Consider the following 17259-nt stretch of genomic DNA (forward strand, 5'->3'; position numbering starts at 1 on the left):
CGGCTCTCCTAAACCGCAGGGCCAGAACGTGGCGGGCTGTCCCATTCCATCAGCAATGACCGGCGATGACCATGGACACAGTGCCCGGCTAGGAGCAGGGAGTCCCGGAGCGGGGTGTCCCCCGTGGGGGTCGGCGGGAAGGGACGAGCCCTCCCGAGCTACCAGTCACCTCGCGGGCGGCCCCGGGCCTCCGAGCCGCCAGGGGGCGACGCACGTCGCTGCCGCCATGCTTTGTACTTCCGCGGCGGGCCGGAAGCACCGGCCCTTTCTCGGCGGAGCGCAGCCATGGTGAGAGCGCGGTGGCGCGGCTCCCCGCCGCCATCCGCCGCCATCCCCCGCTCACTGCGGGCTGTGGCCACCCCCCCTGGGCGACAAGCGCGGGAGTGAGCCCGGCGCTAGGGTCCTGGGGATGGGAATCGGAGGGGGCCGGGGAGGGATGGCTGGAGGGGCTGGGCCTGGCGGCGGCCCGTAACGCACCCCTTAACACGTTCCGTCCTGTAGGCCCGCGGCCCCAAGAAGCATCTGAAGCGCGTGGCTGCACCCAAGCACTGGATGCTGGACAAGCTGACGGGCGTCTTCGTGAGTGCGGGCCTGGTTTGGGGTTAAAGCTGGGGTCGGGCCTGGGTTTGAGGTTGAGACTGGGGTCGGAGGTGGAGCCCGGAGTCGTGGCAGCCGCAGTCACATCAGAGGAGGTGCTCAGGTGCTGCGCGGGGGCGAGCAGTGAACAGGGGCAGCTGGACACGGCAGGAGGTGTTTGTTTAACGTTAAGGTCTTTGTGTATAGCGTTCTTGTTCTCCTGTTTGCAGAGGATGTGATGGGGTCGTTGGATGTTCTCTTTTAATCTGCCTATTGTGCTTTTCCACATCTGGGTTGAGATGGATGGTTGTGCTCTGTGGGGGGCTGTGCGCTGTTTGTGAGACTGGCAGGACATGCAAACTACTGTGAATACCAAGAACAGAGAGCTTCAGCCGGTCGCTGCCTGTGTGGTAGCTGCCATTTGTGCTGCTGCTCTGCCATGCTCTTGTGGAAGCTGTTGATGCCATGGTTTCCTTCTCTGGGGTGGTTGATGCTGCTTGAGCCATCCAGCAGCAACCTTCTGTCGGCAGGCTCCCCGTCCATCAACAGGGCCACACAAACTGAGGGAGTGCCTTCCCCTCATTATCTTCCTGCGCAACCGGCTGAAGTATGCTCTGACTGGAGATGAGGTCAAGAAGATCTGCATGCAGAGGTTCATCAAAATAGATGGCAAAGTCCGCACCGACATCACCTATCCTGCGGGCTTCATGGGTGAGTAGGGTTGGGGCGATTCCTTAGGCAGCTCTTCTGCATTGGCAGGGGAATGTTTTGCGGGGCTCATTATTTGAGGGGCAAGGTTTCCCTGCTGGATTTGAAGAAAAGATATGTATAAGGAGTTGTTACTAAGTTTGGAACTGTGCATTGCAGTGAATACCATAGTCAGATACTTGTAGCCTCTAAGTGCCTGCTTGACCTGGGTACTTTGCTGTTCAGATTCCAGCCTTCAGCAGTTTTTGCTAATTTGCAATCTGTCACTGCAAAAGATGGGAGCCTGTGTTCAAGGGTAGGTCCCAACCTCATCAGTCACACCCTAAGTGTTGTTCAGCAGTTTCTGTTTCTTTTTAAACCTGAGCTTGATCCCAAGTTAGGGTGGTGGGTAATGAGCTGATAACAGCTGCTGTTGTATTTCCCTGTCTGCAATCAGATGTCATCAGCATTGAGAAGACAGGTGAGCATTTCCGCCTGGTGTATGATACCAAGGGCCGGTTTGCTGTTCACCGCATCACACTTGAGGAGGCCAAGGTGAGGAGCTTTGATGTGGTGTAAGGGTGTGGGCCCAGTTGGGTTTGTTTGGGGCAGTGCTTCCTCTTTGCTATCTCCTGAATGAGAGCTGATGTTTCTCTTCCCTGACATTTCAGGCCATGCTGCACTTGAGACTGGGGCGCTCAGGGTTGTGGTGAAGCCTGTGTCGGGGGGGGGGGGAGATCTCTTTGTTACATAGAAGTAGTTCACACATGGGTGTAAGGGCATTGTCTGGTGCTGGAGATGATGCTGTTGGCATGGGCTGGTTCAGAGAGTTTTGGGGTGGAGGAGAGTCTTGGCTTTGCCAGCTAACAGTGACTAGAAACATGGAACTGTCTGTGGTGTAAAAGCCTTGAACTTCTTCCCAGAACAACAAAACTGCATACTAACCCTGGATGCTGGGGAGCAACTTCCTCATGCATTCCCTTAACCTAGGCATGGCGTGCCTCAGCTGCAAGGCTGCACTCTGGTTTGCATCTCCTTCTTTAAGGCAGGCTGTGCTGGAGCCAACTGTGGTGTGGTTCTCCTTGTGATGTGCTTCACTGATGACTACTCTGTGTTGATCTGTGAGGTCCAGAGAGGCTATGAGGGAGTTAGGGTGGTAGGCAGGAGGGAAATCAGTGCCCTGGAGGGCACAGATCTCTCTTCGGTCCTGGAGAAAAGCAGCCTCTGTCTTTGTTGTGTGCCATGGGCTTCAGGGAAACATAAGGGCATTGTCCTGGTAAAGACTTTCCTGTGAAAGTGCAGCCACTGTTTGTGGGGAGGCTGAAGCTCAAGGTGGGCTGCTGCTCCCAACAGCAAAGGTGTTTTTGGGTGGGGCTGTAGCAGAGCTGCATGGCAGCTGTTCAAAAGTAGTTACTGAGGCAGGGAGCTGGATAAGTTACTCCGTGGGCTCATGTTGTAAGCCCTGAGTGTCTGGGTGTTCTGGTGGCTGGTGGCTCTTTGGAGTACAAGTGTTCCCTAGTCCATGGTATTGCTCGCTGCCTCAGCTTAGAGGTGTTGGGTTTTGTTTGCAGTACAAGCTGTGCAAGGTGAGGAAGATCTTTGTGGGCACCAAAGGAATCCCTCACTTGGTCACTCATGATGCCCGCACTATCCGCTATCCAGACCCCCTCATCAAGGTGAATGACACGGTCCAGATTGACCTGGAGACAGGCAAGATCACAGACTTCATCAAGTTTGACACAGGTAAGTCTTGCATCCCATTAAAGCACTGTACCCTTCCCCACCATGGAGAGCAGTCTGGAAGTTAAATGCTAGGCATATTTGCACTGAAATAGAGAGGCAGTGGTGTCAGCCTTGCAAAGGGGTTTGTTTCCCAGCAGCATGTCCAGCTCCACGTGGAGCTGGAGCGCTGGAGCAGGGGATTCTTCCTGTGTCCTTGCAGTGGGAAGCATTCGGCAGGGACTTGGCATTTCTGAGGCACCAGGTAGAAGCAGCGAGCTGGTGGGGAGGTGCTTCAGCTTGTCTCTTGGTGGGGAGAGACAGTTTCAGTCACAGAGATGTGAGCAGTGCTAGCATGGTGGGATGGGAATGTTTGGTATGGGCAAAGAGCCCTGTGAAGGACTTCACAGCATGTGGTGCCAGCTCTTGTCACACCTGTATTCCCTTACTCAGGTAACCTGTGCATGGTGACTGGCGGTGCCAACTTGGGCCGTATTGGGGTGATCACCAACCGGGAGAGGCACCCCGGGTCATTTGACGTGGTTCATGTGAAGGACGCCAACGGCAACAGCTTTGCCACCAGGCTGTCCAACATCTTCGTTATTGGCAAAGTAAGGCTGTGGGAGCAACAGGTGGGGGGTTCTCCCCTCTTGTGAGGGGCTTGGTGATTGGGGCAAAGAGCCTTGGTGTTTCCTTGGGCAGCTGTCTTCCCACACAGTGGAGCTTCAGTGCTGGTCTCACTTCTCACTTGGCTCCCTGTATTTTTTCCTGCTCTGGGAAGGGGAAGAAGCATTTGCAAGTTTAGGAATGACTATGTTTTCAAGAAGCATCCCTGAAACCTGAGAGCTGGGGGCTGAGTGGTGCTCAGGCTTGGTGTGATCTGAGCAGCTGCTGTGACTCCGAGTGCCCCCCACAAAGCGTCTGCTGTTTTGCCATCCCTGACAGGCTCTTTGTCTGGGTTATGGAGGGGCGGGTGGTGTTTTGGTTTTGGCTGAGCGCATTCTTCACGGATGTAACTGAAAGGCAGCTGTAGACCTGTGCATCCTTGGTACCTTCCTTAGGGTCCTCTGCTGTGCCAGTGCCATCACCATGTGTACCTGACCCGGCATGAGCAGGGTGGGCTTCTGCTGCTTTCCCCCTTAGAGGGAGGGCTGTGTTGCTTGCTGTCTGGGTTTCCTGATGTGGTCTCTTCTCTCTTGCTGCAGGGCAACAAGCCATGGATCTCCTTGCCCCGTGGAAAGGGCATCCGCCTGACCATTGCTGAAGAGAGAGACAAGAGACTGGCGGCCAAGCAGAGCAGCGGATAAAGTCCAGCTCAGGCTGGATTTTATGGCTGGCTCTGGTGCTGTCAGTGTGTTAATTAAACTGTTTACTACACGGCTCTGACTGCTGGGGAGCGTTCTGGGGCTAGGGTGGGGAGCCATGCTGCCAGTGCCAGGCCCTGCTCCTCAGAAGGTCCTGCTTCTCTGGGGAGACTCCCGTCAATCTGAGCAACTACCACAGCCTTATTCCAGAAAGGCAAGTAGGAAGGGTGGGAGAGCCTTCAGACTGCTCTGTCTGTCCCTGGACGGTGTTGGCACAAATGCTCCTGGATGTGCAGGGATATGGGGAGAGCTAGCTGGGCTCTCCTTTAGCCAGTGGTGCCAGGTCTGTTTGAGGGGCTACCCCAGCTATGTTGGCTTCAAGGGTGTTGGCACTAAGTGTCCAAGCATGGCTGGTGGCCATGCACTGGGGAGATCCCTCACGGTCTGCTATTCCATGTCTTTTCTGTGGAGGTGGAGGGTGCAAGTGATCACACTGACAGCCTGGACTAAGCGGGAGGGGAATGGGCTGCTGGGGACACTTAGCATCAGCCTGGCCTGCAGGAGCCAGGGAGCTGAGGACTGGTGGCTTTGGGAATGGCTGTGGAGGGCGAGGTGGGCTGGTGTGAGCAGTCTTCCCAGTCAGGAAGGGCAGCTGCACAACTGGGCTGTGCCAGCAAGGGTGCAGGAGGCACCGTAGGGAAGGGGAGGCTGGGCATGGTGTGCAGACTGGGGCCACCAGGTCCAGGTAGGTATGGGCACTGTGGAGCAATGCCAGTGGTGGAGGAGCTGGGAGTGATGGAGGTGTAGAAGAGGCTGAGGGCACAACCTGTGCTCTGCTCAGCCTGGGGAAGAGGAGTCCTGGAGCCTCTCCCACTCTGCCTGCCTGCATCGGCCTTGTGTGGCCTGTCTTCCAGGATGGATGGGGCACAGATGTGCACGATTGCAAAATAGGCTTCATCAGGTGTCCATGGTGAAATGTAGTCGAGCCTCATGAAGTGTCTGCAACCAGCTGTATTCTGAGGTTATATTCTCAGGAAAGCTGAATACTTGTGGTAGTGCCCATGCTCTCATCCCTCGAGTGTTGCTGTGCTGCTCTCTCTGGATGCTGTGCAGGCTCAGAGCAGCAGCAGCTCCAGGGACTTTCATGGTGCTGGCAATGAGCACTGGTGCTTGGGCTGTCCTGTGATGCACAGATGTGGGCCACCAGAAATGTGGGTAACATCCCCACATTTTCATGCACGTAGCCAAAGGCAAAAACCACTTAGTTTTTATGTTGTGAAAAAGCTTTAGAAAATTGCCAAATTGACTATTTGGGAAAGTAAAACCCAATTGTTACACTAGCAAAAACTCCAAAACGGTAATGAAACCAACAATTGGGAAAATTTGGGGTGAAATGTTTGCAGTTTGGGGGTGGGCATTGCAATGGATTATCCAGTGTGGGTCAGCCAGATTAGGTTGTCTGCTGAGCATTACCGCGGGTGGATTGGGTGTGTGTCATCTCGGTGTGTTTGTCGTGCATTTATCTCCCCGCCTCCCAGTGTGTCCTTCCCGCTCCCCGGCCGTGACTCCCGCGCTCTGTCCCCCCCGGGCGGCCCTGCCGAGCCGCGCTGCCGGGCGCCACCGTCCGGTCACTAGCTGCTCCTGCAGCCGAGAAAGCCGCAAATGAGCATTGACTGAAAAAGGGGGTCTCTCCCTGCTGCCGCCCCCTGGCCAAACTGCCGAACTGCAAGTAAACGGCTGAACCCGCGTGTGCGGGGCCGCGGCGGGAGCCGCTTCCCGGTAAGGGCGCTCCGCTGCGGGAGCCGCTTCCCGGTAAGGGCGCTCCGCTGCGGGAGCCGCTTCCCGGTAAGGGCGCTCCGCTGCGGGAGCCGCCTCCCGGTAAGGGCGCTCCGCTGCGGGAGCCGCCTCCCGGTAAGGGCGCTCCGCTGTGGGAGCCGCCTCCCGGTAAGGATGCTCCGCTGCCGTCCCGCGGGCACGATGTCGGCGGCGCTCGGAGTGCAAAGCGCGGAACTGCGGCGCCGGTACCGTCGGAGCGCTGCTGCCGCCCAACGTGAGTGCCCCTCGGGGCCGCCGCTGGGGCTCGTGCCCGCGCGGGTGCTCGGGAGCGGCGTGGCGGAGCACTGGGCGTGGGGCCCGGCGGTGGCAGCGGCAGATGAGGGATGAGGTCGCGGCAGCGGTGAGATGACAGAAAGCCTCAGCGAGTGCGGAAGAGCCGCCTCGGGGCCGCCCGGGATGGCGGGGAAGAAGCTGCAGCCCACCCGCCGCGGCTCCCGGCCCGGGCGGAGGCGGCCGCATCCCCAGACAGGAGCTGAGCGTCTCTCCGTGTCGCCAGAGCTCCCCTGAGCCTCTCGACCGACCCTGTTCACCCTGTGCCGCTGCCCCAGCTCTAGCATTGCCCCTTAAGCTTGCCGTGTGTCCACTGGCCGTCCCCAGCGGCAGGGTGGCCGTCGAGGTGCCCCTGCAGAAGGAGGGATTTGTGCAAGATATCTACAGTGATAACAGTCGCTGCTGCTTCTTTTCCAGAGGCCACAACTGAGCGTCTAAGTGTCCATTCTTCCTCAAAGCATCCCCAGGCGATGCCAGTGACTGCAACCGCCCGGGGCTTGCATGGCTCGTTGGTGTTATAGACACATATTATAATATTGGCTTTTCGCAAATATTTAAATGGATTCTATACGTGTGATGTTAAAGTAAGTTTGTTATAAAGATATAGTTATAATTTCTGTTGTTAATTAAGCTTAGTGAAATAGCTGATATAAGTATGCTTGTGTTAAAATGCCTGCTTGGATGGGATAACATCCAGTGAACACAGGATGAGGACACCTGTACAGATCTGCCAGCTGTTAAAAACGGGACCACACTCCCGGTACTGAAAGTGATTTCAGCATTTATTATAAGAGGGCTTAAAGCAAGGGGGCCCGCGGGCTGAGCAGGAGCGTTCCCGCCGAGGATGCTGCAGCGCCGGCGCTGGCTCTTCTGAGCAGCGATGTCCCCGACGTTCCAGGTGGAGCGGCACGGGTTCAGTGGGTCAGAAGCCCCCTTTTTATCCTGTTTTTTTGTCCGTTTGGATTGGTTTCTTTTTGGATCCTTCATTTGCATGAAGGTTTAAGGCCCCTTTCAGTTCTGTCCCGGCCGGCTCGTTCCGCTGGGGGGGTGGTGCACTTTACTTAGGTGTAATACGGTATGTTCAGTACCGTATTTCTTATAACTACCCTTTTAACCCCTTTTGCAATATAATAACTAAACTAACTAACAGTTTAACAATTATCAACGATTTTACAACAGTTTCTAACCTATTTTTGACAAAGCCAACAATAACACAGTGCAGAAGTAGGTTTTCTGTATGGCTGGCGTGGACTTCTATCTGATAAAACCCTCTCCCTTTGCTCCTGAGCTGAGCACTTGGGCTCTGTGAAAAATGCATATTTTATGACTGGCTTTTCGCAATAGTTACAATGAATATTATATGTGTAATGTTGGAAAGTTATGCTGTATTAATTCTCTCAAGTAGTGTGTTGAATGTATTTTTAGGTTATAACACAATGTTAAAATAGAAACTATACTATGTAAGATACTTTTTAACTAGCTGAAGAAAGGGATGAGATAATCAAGGAATTCTTCGCACAAAGATAACAATTACAGAAACCCCTAAATTTTCCAGAGGAGAGGAATTTATGGCTTTCCTTATCAACAGAAACGAACTTCTTCAAGCCTGACTTAGACTCGAAGGCACCTGGGAATTAACAGAAACTTTTTGACAAGTACCAGACGAATTTCTTGTTTTAAATAAAATATATGCATAATCATGAAGTGTTTTGTATATGCAACAGGCTATTGCTTTTAAGGTTATTCCTTTGTTCACAAGGCATGCTTGTCGTGGCTTAAGTGCCCAAGAGCATCCGGACGTCTGTAATTCTTTGTTTTTTATTGTCTTGTAATTGTCCTAACTCTAAATTTTTATTACTCTAATTGTATTACTATTTTTATAACCATTTTATTATTATTAAACTTTAAAAATTTTAAAAACCAAGTGATTGGCGTTTTTCACAGGCTCATTGCAATGGTAATAGCAGGAGTGGTGTGAACACACTTGTGAATGCTAGTCTGGGAAAGTGGATTGTTTTTCAGGGTTGGTCAGCGGCAAAAATAGAGGAGAAAACCGCCATGTTTGTATTTGCCATCATCACTACCCACCTAACGATTAAGTACGCTGTCACAGATCTTGGGGGTGGTGTCACAAACACACGCGACACCTGCCCTCCCGCGTTCCAGTGTTGCCAGGAGCCGGCCCCGGCCCCTCACAGCGAGTCCTGGACCGCAGCTTCCCTGCAGCTGGGACGCGCTTCTTGCGCTCCCGCAGGGTTCCCGCAGCGCTCCCGCAGGCTCCATGTCGTCGCTGGGGGGGTCCGAGGCGGCGGAGCAAACTCTGCTCGTGGGGAACTTGGAGAGCCGGGTCAGGGAGGAGATCCTCTACGAGCTCTTCCTGCAGGTAGCAGATGGGTACCCTTTATACATCGAAATGCTGTTCCAATGCTCGAGAAGAAAAATTCGACCAATGGGATGTTCAGTTAGGAAAGCTGGACAACATGCTCTGCGGAGGTCCCTTCAAACCCTGACCTTTCAGTGATGGTGTAGAAACACAAAGTAGTTGGACCTGTTTGAAGCCCGAGCTGAATTCCTACCTGTTTTCAACATTAAACAGTAGTCTGCTGTATAACTGTAAACTGCAAATGTGAGCTGAAGAAGTTTATCTTCTTAGAGGACATGAGTAATACAAGACAAAATGTAAAAGTGATAAAGATGGTCTTAGAACACGGTTTTGCATTATTCTTCTGCATAATCTGCAGCAGCCATCCAAGTGCTAGCTTTTATCTGGGTCTTTAGGTCATCCCAGTAACTTGTCTTTTTCCCTTGTTTTATCTTGTTTTCGTTCCCTTTTGCTGCAACAGCCAATGCTTCTCATTGTAATCTTGCCCTGTCTTTGAAAATATCCAGTTCAATATTCCTGCTATGGCATAGTCCTGAACATGCACCCCTGACCTTTAGCTCTTCCCTTCCATCAAATGATGAGCAAGTATCTACTTCTACTTCTAAACTATTAATATTTTTATTTATGAACTGGAAGAAACTTTTGCTATGGAGTCAGTAAATTAGTCTTCCCCTTTGAGAAGCTAATTATTATGGCATGGTATTCTAAAAATAATAAAGATTCTGGTCATGAAAGATTAAACATGAGTTGATGCTTGGTTCCCTTTTAACATTTCTGGAGCTGATTTTTGTTTGTAGAAGGCTCAGAATTTGAGCTTTGGGAATGTGGAGAGACATTTTCATAGTAAGAAAGTTACGGTTTCTGACTATGGCTGAAGAGAAATAATTAAATATTCAAAACACAGTGAAGTTTCTGCTAAATAATAGAAATTTCTGCTAAATAATAGAAATTTCTTTCAGGCTGGACCATTAACCAAAGTGATGATTTGTGAGGACAAAGAAGGAAAACCTACATCTTTTGGATATGTCTGCTTTAAACACAAAGTATCAGTGCCTTATGCAAAAGCTCTGCTGGATGGAATCCATTTGTATGGAAGACCAATTACTGTGCAGTATTGGAGAGGTATGTTTCGTAATCCCAATGGTAAAGTTTAAGTGTAAATGTTTAAACTTTTTTAAGAACAGTTTTGAATCCTAAAGCCTTTTACAAAGATAACAATTTGTAGTTGGAAAAACTAATTTTTTTGTTAAGAAACAAAGACTTCCTGTGATTTTTGCATAGGGAAGGTTTCAGTCCTTGTAATTTTTTATTTACTAAGAGAATACAATAGATTGGTCCAGAACATCATAACTTGCAAGCTGTGTCAGACACTGCTGTATGGAAAACAGCAATCTAGGTTTTCATGCCAGATTACATTTAGGAATTGGGGTGTAACTTTACCTTGCAGTCTGACAGAAAAAAATGATTCATTATGGTCAGCCACTCTTGAGATGGATCATTTTTAGACTAAAGCCACAGAGTTATCAGTGCTTTTGTTTTAAAGGGAAGAGATTGTAGTTCAAGAATATATTATATTCTTAACTTTATGTATATGGAACTAAACCTTTGAGCAAGCCAACAATCAGGCATCGTTTGCAACCCAGACTCATTAAGGACTCATGTTCCTTCTGTGCCACTGCTTCTTTCAAAGGCTCTACAGAGCAGTTGCTGGGTTTAAGCAGAATACATGTGGTTCTTAAAATCAGAAGCATCTCCTGTGTCTGTAACTGGGCGATGATATTGTTCTTGATTACTTCAACAGCCCTGATTTGTGCTTCTGTAAGTGAATGAATGAGAAATTAACATTTTCAAGCTGTAAGATGATGCTATTGATTATCTGCCATAAAATGGCACCATACCTTTGTATACTACCTTAGATCTACTAGCAGACTACAAAACAGTTTCTGTGGTTTTTAACTGGTCAATTGAATTGTCATAACTGAATAGTCAGTATGCTCTTGTCTTATTTCCAGGGAGTTCTCACTCACCAGAACTAGACAGTTGTACAAATGGTTTTGAACACCATATTGACTTAGAGTCTCCTGCAGACAGGTAAGAAATATCACCTGTGAATGAAGCCTATGGTTATAATTTTTAAAAAATTGTATAAAGAAAGTGAGTTGATGTGGTAGAGCAATCTTGAGGTTTTTCATCAAAACAGAATCTTGTCATTGCATCCTTACTGAGGGCTTGCAGTTAATTTTAATGTTTGGTTGTTTAGTTTACCAGATGATTAGTTAGCTTAAATTTTCCATACTTTATTTGTTTCTACAATATTCAGGGCCATGAGAACATACTGAACCCTGGGTTTTGTACTAACCAGGGGTCAGTTTTAGTACTAACCTGGGTTTCGTACTAACCAGGGGTAATATTTTCAGTCACTGGGGAACAAAATCTGACAAGTCTTTTTTTAAACCCACCAAGTTTACACCTGCATTTTTTGTGTATATAAGCACAAGCAGCTGTCATGTACATATGAATGCACAGTTATAAACCTGTTATAATGGAAGTCTAAACACCTCACATTCAGTATTTAAACTGAACTCCCATGGTGAAATCTAATACCCTTTTGTGCATGCACATAAGAGGATTGCTCATTAATTAAGCCCTTGGGTATATTTAATTTATCTTTATTTTTCATGTAAGTCCTGTTGCTAATATCTCAATTGTCTTCTTGGATATTCCCATTACAGCCCAAGAGTTAAGTCTCAGTACTCTGATCAGCAGTATGTGGTGGACTTCAGTCTTTGTACATTAGCTTGTTTTTCCTTTAGACATCAAGAGCTTTCTGAAAATTCTCTATTTCCTGTTACTCCTTTGCCAGTGAACAACAGTTTACTTCATGATCACCCTGACTTTAAAGAGGTGGTGAGTTTGTGTTAGAACTTAAAAATTTGGGAGCGTTTTTATGAAGCTGAATGTATTTTGCATTTCTGTAACAAACAGTGCTTGCTTTAGGTCTCAAAATGTGCTATAACACAGTATTAGGATACTTCAGGAACCTCTAATGACAGGATCTACAGAACCAAATTATTTTCTTCCTGCAGGAATATCTTAAAGGTATATAGCTTAAGAAAGCTAAAAACAGTGAAGTCTACGAAGCTCTCTCCTGCACTGTGTTCCAAGTGGTGGGACAAGTTGACCTCATTGGACTACAACCATACAAGCAACAGCTCCTTCACATACAGCTAATGGGGAAACCTCCTAGTTCTTCTTCTCAATTCAGCAGAAGTTTAAAATGGGCTAAAACCTAATCTAAAACTCAGTCAACCACCAGTGCCCAAGTTCAGGAAACAACAGTTTGAGGGTTTCTGACCTAAACCTTCACATGCCTGTTTAGGTCTCTCCTTCAAGATTTACTTTCACAGCAGTAGATGACAAGAACCCACATTTCACTTCCCCTCTACAAGACTCTGGTGCATCGGACCAATATCACCCTAATCTCTTCTGTCCGAGATATTCCACAAAGCAAGGAAACTGGTCTCTTCAGGTGAAAATCTGTTCATCAGACCTACTCCCCAAACACATAATGAAGCTTCTGAATCTGAGGAGTCTGTAGGACTGAAGAAACCCAGCCTTTAATGTGAGGTACCAACTGTGGACAGTCCTGCTCACTGAGTCTGACTGGGGACTGGCCAGCCCTTGGAACTACAGAAGGGGGACAGTCTGGATCAGTTACCCTTGCTGGCTGCAATCTGAGCAGGAAAATGGAGATCATCTGTTCCCCATCTATGGGGTGGGGGCCTGCCTCCCATCTTCCCAGGCTGTGCCCTGAGAAGAGCTGGTACTTGTATGAACTTTCCATCTCCTATGCTCCTTTTTGAAGGCTCAGGTGCACCATCTGCCCTCTGTGCTTGCTGATGAACCTACTCCTCAGTAACAAGGCAGTACACACACAACCAACTTCATCCCATTTTCTGCTTGCCAGAGAGGATGGTATTGCAGTGTGTCACACATGATAGTTTGCTAAAGCTTCAGCAGAAAGTGATCTCATCACTCGTATGCCTTAACAAATGGTTGCCAGGCAGGTTGCTCACTTGGGAATCTTTCAATATCCTTGTTGGAATGCTTTGTTCCACAAATTCATCAAATTTTGTTCCAAAATTCATCAAACCAGGTTTGAAGAACTTGCAGATGTGCATGCCTTTACAGTACCAACAGGCACTGCAGTTACAAATATTTATCAAATAGAGATGAAGAAATGAAAGGAATACTATGTTTGTTTACCTTATGTGAGGACTAGCTACCAATTTAGCCTTAAATCAGGTTGTCTCTGTTCTAACTTTGCCATGAAAGATTTGTCTACTTTTCTGAACTATACTAGTTGTTGTCATAAAATGGCTTTATTCTCATTCTGTGTTATTTTATAGTTTGTTGGTTTTTTAATTGTATAATTCACAATGCATGCAAAATGAAGTTCTTTAAAATTTCCTCTTCACAATGTAAACAACTCAAGTTTCTATTTCTCTAAATGTACTATGTTCTGGCATAGCAGTATACAGTACAGAGTCCAATGGGTTAACAATTTCTTTATTAGCAGTACCTTCAGACTTATCCTTTTCTCCCTATCAGAATCAAACTGCACAATTCAAGACTGCACGGAGTTGTCCTGAATTGGCCACATCCAAGTGACTGTGAACTGCACCAAGCAGGATGAAAGAAAGAGAAAATGGCAAAGTTGTGACAATGACTAGTACTGAAGATAATAAAAGGAGACAAAGACAAATAAAAGAGACAAAGTGTGGACAAACTGTGAAAAAAAAAAAACAAACCCCAAGAAAAAGACATATAAAACTGTCTATTTTTTATTATTATATTTGCTTTCATCTTTGAACTCTATTAAAGAAGGAATGTTCAAGATTCATAGTATTTTTGAAATGTGTTATGCATAGAAACTTAGCATATCCTGAGTTGGAAGGGTCATCGAGTCCAGCCAGACCTGCACCCTCCATGCTGTCCCCCTTCCCATCCCCTCCCAGCACGCCAGACCCCTGGGGAACAAGTTCTCCTCAAAACCCTACCAGAACCCACTGAAACCACAAGGTCTGGCTTTTGTGCCCCTTCTACACTGTCTGCCACAACTGAAAGGAGTCTGGCTGGCACCACTGTACTTGCAATGGCCCTTTAAGTAGCTGCAAATTTCACAGGCCCAGCTACACCAATCTCTTCCCTTTACTTATCCTCAATAAAAGGCATTGATTTGAAGTATATTCACAGAATAGTTAGTTGGTGGTTTGAAAGGAGCTTTGGAGATCATCTAGTCCAACCACCCCACCAATGCAGGGTCACCTGGAGTTGACTCAGGAAGTGTCCAGGTAGGTTTTTGTCTTCAGTGTGTCTGGAGAACGAGACTCCACAACCTCTCTGGGAAGCTACCCCAGTGCTCTGCCACCCTCAATGTTAAGAGGTTCTTCATCATGTTAAGGTAGAATTTGGTTGTTCATTACCACTGAAGTCAAAGGCTGTCAGCTTGTGTAGCTATTTATACTTATAAGCAGGTAATCAGAATAACCACTGGTTTATAACAAGCAAAAGAGAGTTTACTTTACTGATTTTTTTTTTTGTAGCAATAGAAGGACCACATTTTTGCAACATTTTTTCAAGAATGGTTCAGTTCTTGTGACTTTAATACATATGGAAATAATTCTGCATTTAACAAGAATGACAGTTCCACAAAAATGTGAAACAAATAATTGCTAATTGTGTGGAAGACCTGTCTTGCACTGTTGCAGCTATCCTTACTCTTAAAATAATCTAAGCCTAATATTAAAAAAACTCCAAACCCAGGAATAAACCATAACAAATTTTTACCACTGAAACCTACAGAAACATTACCTGAGCAAACCACTTTGGTAACAATAACAGCTATTTTTTGTCAACTGCTTCACAAAACTAAATGTAAATGATAAAAATGTGATTGTATACCACAAAGCATGAAAATCAACACTAAAATGCTTTGTTATTTTTATTTCTGTGCAAAATGTTAAATGGATGAAACAAATTATAAACATGCCATCCCTAAAATTAAAACAAAAACAAAACAAATTAAATTATTAGATGGTGCATTAAGTGCAAAAGCTGCTCCACATGCTTAGATCTAGCTTTGGCTTCGATTTGGATTGAAGTAATGTGTAGAAATGCATCTCCTTTTTCCACTATGAGAACAGTTAGGCATTGGAACAAGTTGTGCAGAGAGCAGTTAAGCAGTGCTTGTCCTTGGAAGTTTTCAGTTGAGGCTGGATACAGCCCTGAGTGACATGGCCTAAAATAATACCTAAAATAATACCTAACCCTGCACTAAAAACTACCTGAGGTCACTTCTAAAAGGAATGATTGCATTCTGACAGAGTATTGTGACAGAACTACTCTTAGTAAGAATCTACAAGCACTTCTGTTTGAAGGTTCACCATCACTTATTTCTTTAGACAAAATACTCTCAACTGGTATCTGATTTGCAAGCAAGCTTGCATTTGAAACCAAACTTCTTTGGAACAAATTCAGATTGTTACACTATCAAGTGTTGAGAGCGTGAAGTATGATCCATCAAGGACCTTAAAAGAAAGCAGACAGACTGAAAAGTGTACAAAACTTTATACCTCAAGCATCTTTTTCATATACATTTGATATTAAATATACTGTAAGAATGATAAAGATCTCATTTTTGATGAACCATCAAGTGTATTTTTACACTGGGAGCAAGAACTTCAATAGGCAAATGTCCCTTTCCTGCCTCCTAATAATTTTTGCACTCCTGATGGACTGAACGCAGCGCACTGAGGGCTTCCACTGTCACTGTGAGCTTTCCAATTACTGCACTGGTGTCTTGTGAATCGAAAACTAGAAAGGAAACATCAGAAAACAGTATTAGCTATTCAGCTTAAGGTTTCAATTTTGTTTTGATAATTTTCTTTAGTGTTTGGACAGATTAAAGGGCAACTAGCATATGCTAAAAAAAAAAAAAAAAGGGAGAAATAAATAAATAATCTTGCAGTTCATGTCCTCAGGCTACTGGAAATTAACCACTCCTAGAACTAGAATATATATCAATAAAAGTATTAGTGTTGAAATTAGTTTAGAAAGGAAACCATCAATATAATAATTGTCTATATGAAATAATTATTTTTCACAATATGTAAATAAAGATATTCCAAATTCTATTAAACATATATCTACATACATAGGAATAGTTTTAAATAAAAATACAGCAATTAATGCCTTTTCTACACTGTGTATGATGGATGGGTCCAAATCAGCCTCAACAAATCACTCAGTGAATGTCAACTTCAAGAGCAGACTTCAGGGGACTGTATCCTTTTTACTTAAAAGAAAAGCAGGATAATTATAGTTAATTATATCAGGAGATAACACTAATTCTATTTTCTCATTTTTATACTGTCCTATTATCTCTGAGACATACTGTTAGATGTTTTGACTGTAGTATTTTTCACCCATCTTCTTGTTTAATCATTGCTTCATTGCTTCAAATTCCACATAAACTGCTTTGACACAATCAGCAATGAAAAAAACAAAATATGAGAAAGATATATGGTTGCAATCCTCAAAAAGAATAAAGGAAGTTTGGTATCTAACTTAAGAATGACTTTATCTTCATGCACTAGTGTCCTATGAATTTCCCTGTGTCTAGGTTTATTATTTTTCCTTAAACCAATATCCAACTCAGAGAACATGTACAACACTACTTAGCAATTCTGTTTATTGTGCCCTTACATTTAATTGACATCTGTGTTCAGATCTGAAGAAGTGATCCTTTTACAATTATTTCATTTAAGAAAATATACAGATATATTATTTTTCCACGATCTGACATATTTTAACATTAATTTAAATTCTCTGAAACATCTTAAGTTTCAGAAAATATAAAAGTTTCTATATTATGGATGCAATAAAAATCCCCAAAAAACTGTACAGCATATGCAGGAAAGGGGAGAAGTGCAGAAGGGAACAAGAATAGAAGTATTTCTAGCTACTACTATCATTTTCATATATATAATTAACATAAAAGTAAAAATTAGTTTAAATGTCTGATATTAGGGGAAGAAATGCTCCTCACAATATTGAAGTAGTTGTCATTACATGGTAATGATTAGCTTACAGTAACTTGTAATAAAACCCAGTCCTTCTGGTCCTAATAATTCTCTCAGATGATAGTTAGGAATTTTAAGAGTTTTGTGAAAAGTGACTTTCAAGAATTTTGTTTAGATAAGTAATCAATCTTATCAAATAGGAATTATGACAGTGGGAGGTATGGTCATAAATTCCAGAACAAAAATCAATCTTCCAGTGCAAGATTACAAAATACATTTTTGGAGGAACTTTTGTACTTGGAGAAAAATTATTGGTGGAAAAAAGCTTAAGTTGCTCAGCCACAGCAGGAAATGCATCAAATTATTCTTCCAGAGTATGGAAATTTGATGATTCTTAGAA

At 45.6% G+C, this 17259-nt stretch overlaps 3 protein-coding genes across 8 annotated transcripts in view; 2 read left to right on the top strand and 1 right to left on the bottom strand.

Annotated features, from left to right (window-relative positions):
• Nucleotides 1-207: 207 nt before the first annotated feature.
• Nucleotides 208-4359, top strand: RPS4X (ribosomal protein S4 X-linked). The gene is made up of 7 exons (XM_053955849.1): nucleotides 208-288; nucleotides 502-579; nucleotides 1107-1287; nucleotides 1721-1818; nucleotides 2835-3006; nucleotides 3436-3593; nucleotides 4188-4359. The coding sequence occupies exons 1-7, from the start codon at nucleotides 286-288 to the stop codon at nucleotides 4287-4289; spliced, it is 792 nt and encodes a 263-aa protein (XP_053811824.1). The 5' UTR covers nucleotides 208-285; the 3' UTR covers nucleotides 4290-4359.
• A 4194-nt stretch (nucleotides 4360-8553) lies between these two features.
• On the top strand, nucleotides 8554-13674 carry RBM11 (RNA binding motif protein 11). Of its 4 annotated transcripts, none has more exons than XM_053955950.1 (5): nucleotides 8554-8775; nucleotides 9735-9897; nucleotides 10788-10866; nucleotides 11589-11679; nucleotides 13387-13674. In XM_053955950.1, the coding sequence occupies exons 1-5, from the start codon at nucleotides 8674-8676 to the stop codon at nucleotides 13444-13446; spliced, it is 495 nt and encodes a 164-aa protein (XP_053811925.1). In that variant the 5' UTR covers nucleotides 8554-8673; the 3' UTR covers nucleotides 13447-13674. The 4 variants fall into 4 exon arrangements, with proteins under 4 accessions (XP_053811925.1, XP_053811926.1, XP_053811927.1 ...); XM_053955951.1 differs by lacking the exon at nucleotides 13387-13674 and adding an exon at nucleotides 11862-13380 and having other exon boundaries at nucleotides 11589-11682; XM_053955952.1 differs by lacking the exon at nucleotides 13387-13674 and adding an exon at nucleotides 11862-13380.
• A 655-nt stretch (nucleotides 13675-14329) lies between these two features.
• Nucleotides 14330-17259, bottom strand: part of LOC128795290 (protein fantom-like) — a 40225-nt gene continuing 37295 nt past the window's right edge. For all 3 annotated transcript variants that reach the window (XM_053955941.1, XM_053955940.1, XM_053955943.1), the window contains exon 23: nucleotides 14330-15651. In XM_053955941.1, coding sequence (XP_053811916.1) covers nucleotides 15548-15651 — 104 coding nt within the window. In that variant the 3' untranslated portion in view covers nucleotides 14330-15547. The remainder of the gene's footprint in view (nucleotides 15652-17259) is intronic.

This window comes from Vidua chalybeata, chromosome 14 (genome assembly GCF_026979565.1).
Source record: "Vidua chalybeata isolate OUT-0048 chromosome 14, bVidCha1 merged haplotype, whole genome shotgun sequence".
Classification (NCBI taxonomy): Eukaryota; Metazoa; Chordata; class Aves; order Passeriformes; family Viduidae; genus Vidua; species Vidua chalybeata.

Coding starts and splice junctions, on each gene's coding strand:
- RPS4X (XM_053955849.1), top strand. Junction 1,288..1,720: donor CTATCCTGCGGGCTTCATGG/GTGAGTAGGGTT, acceptor GTCTGCAATCAG/ATGTCATCAGCATTGAGAAG. Junction 3,594..4,187: donor ACATCTTCGTTATTGGCAAA/GTAAGGCTGTGG, acceptor CTCTTGCTGCAG/GGCAACAAGCCATGGATCTC.
- RBM11 (XM_053955949.1), top strand. CDS start 8,674: ATGTCGTCGCTGGGGGGGTCCGAGGCGGCGGAGCAAACTCTGCTCGTG. Junction 8,776..9,734: donor TCTACGAGCTCTTCCTGCAG/GTAGCAGATGGG, acceptor AATTTCTTTCAG/GCTGGACCATTAACCAAAGT. Junction 9,898..10,787: donor TACTGTGCAGTATTGGAGAG/GTATGTTTCGTA, acceptor TCTTATTTCCAG/GGAGTTCTCACTCACCAGAA.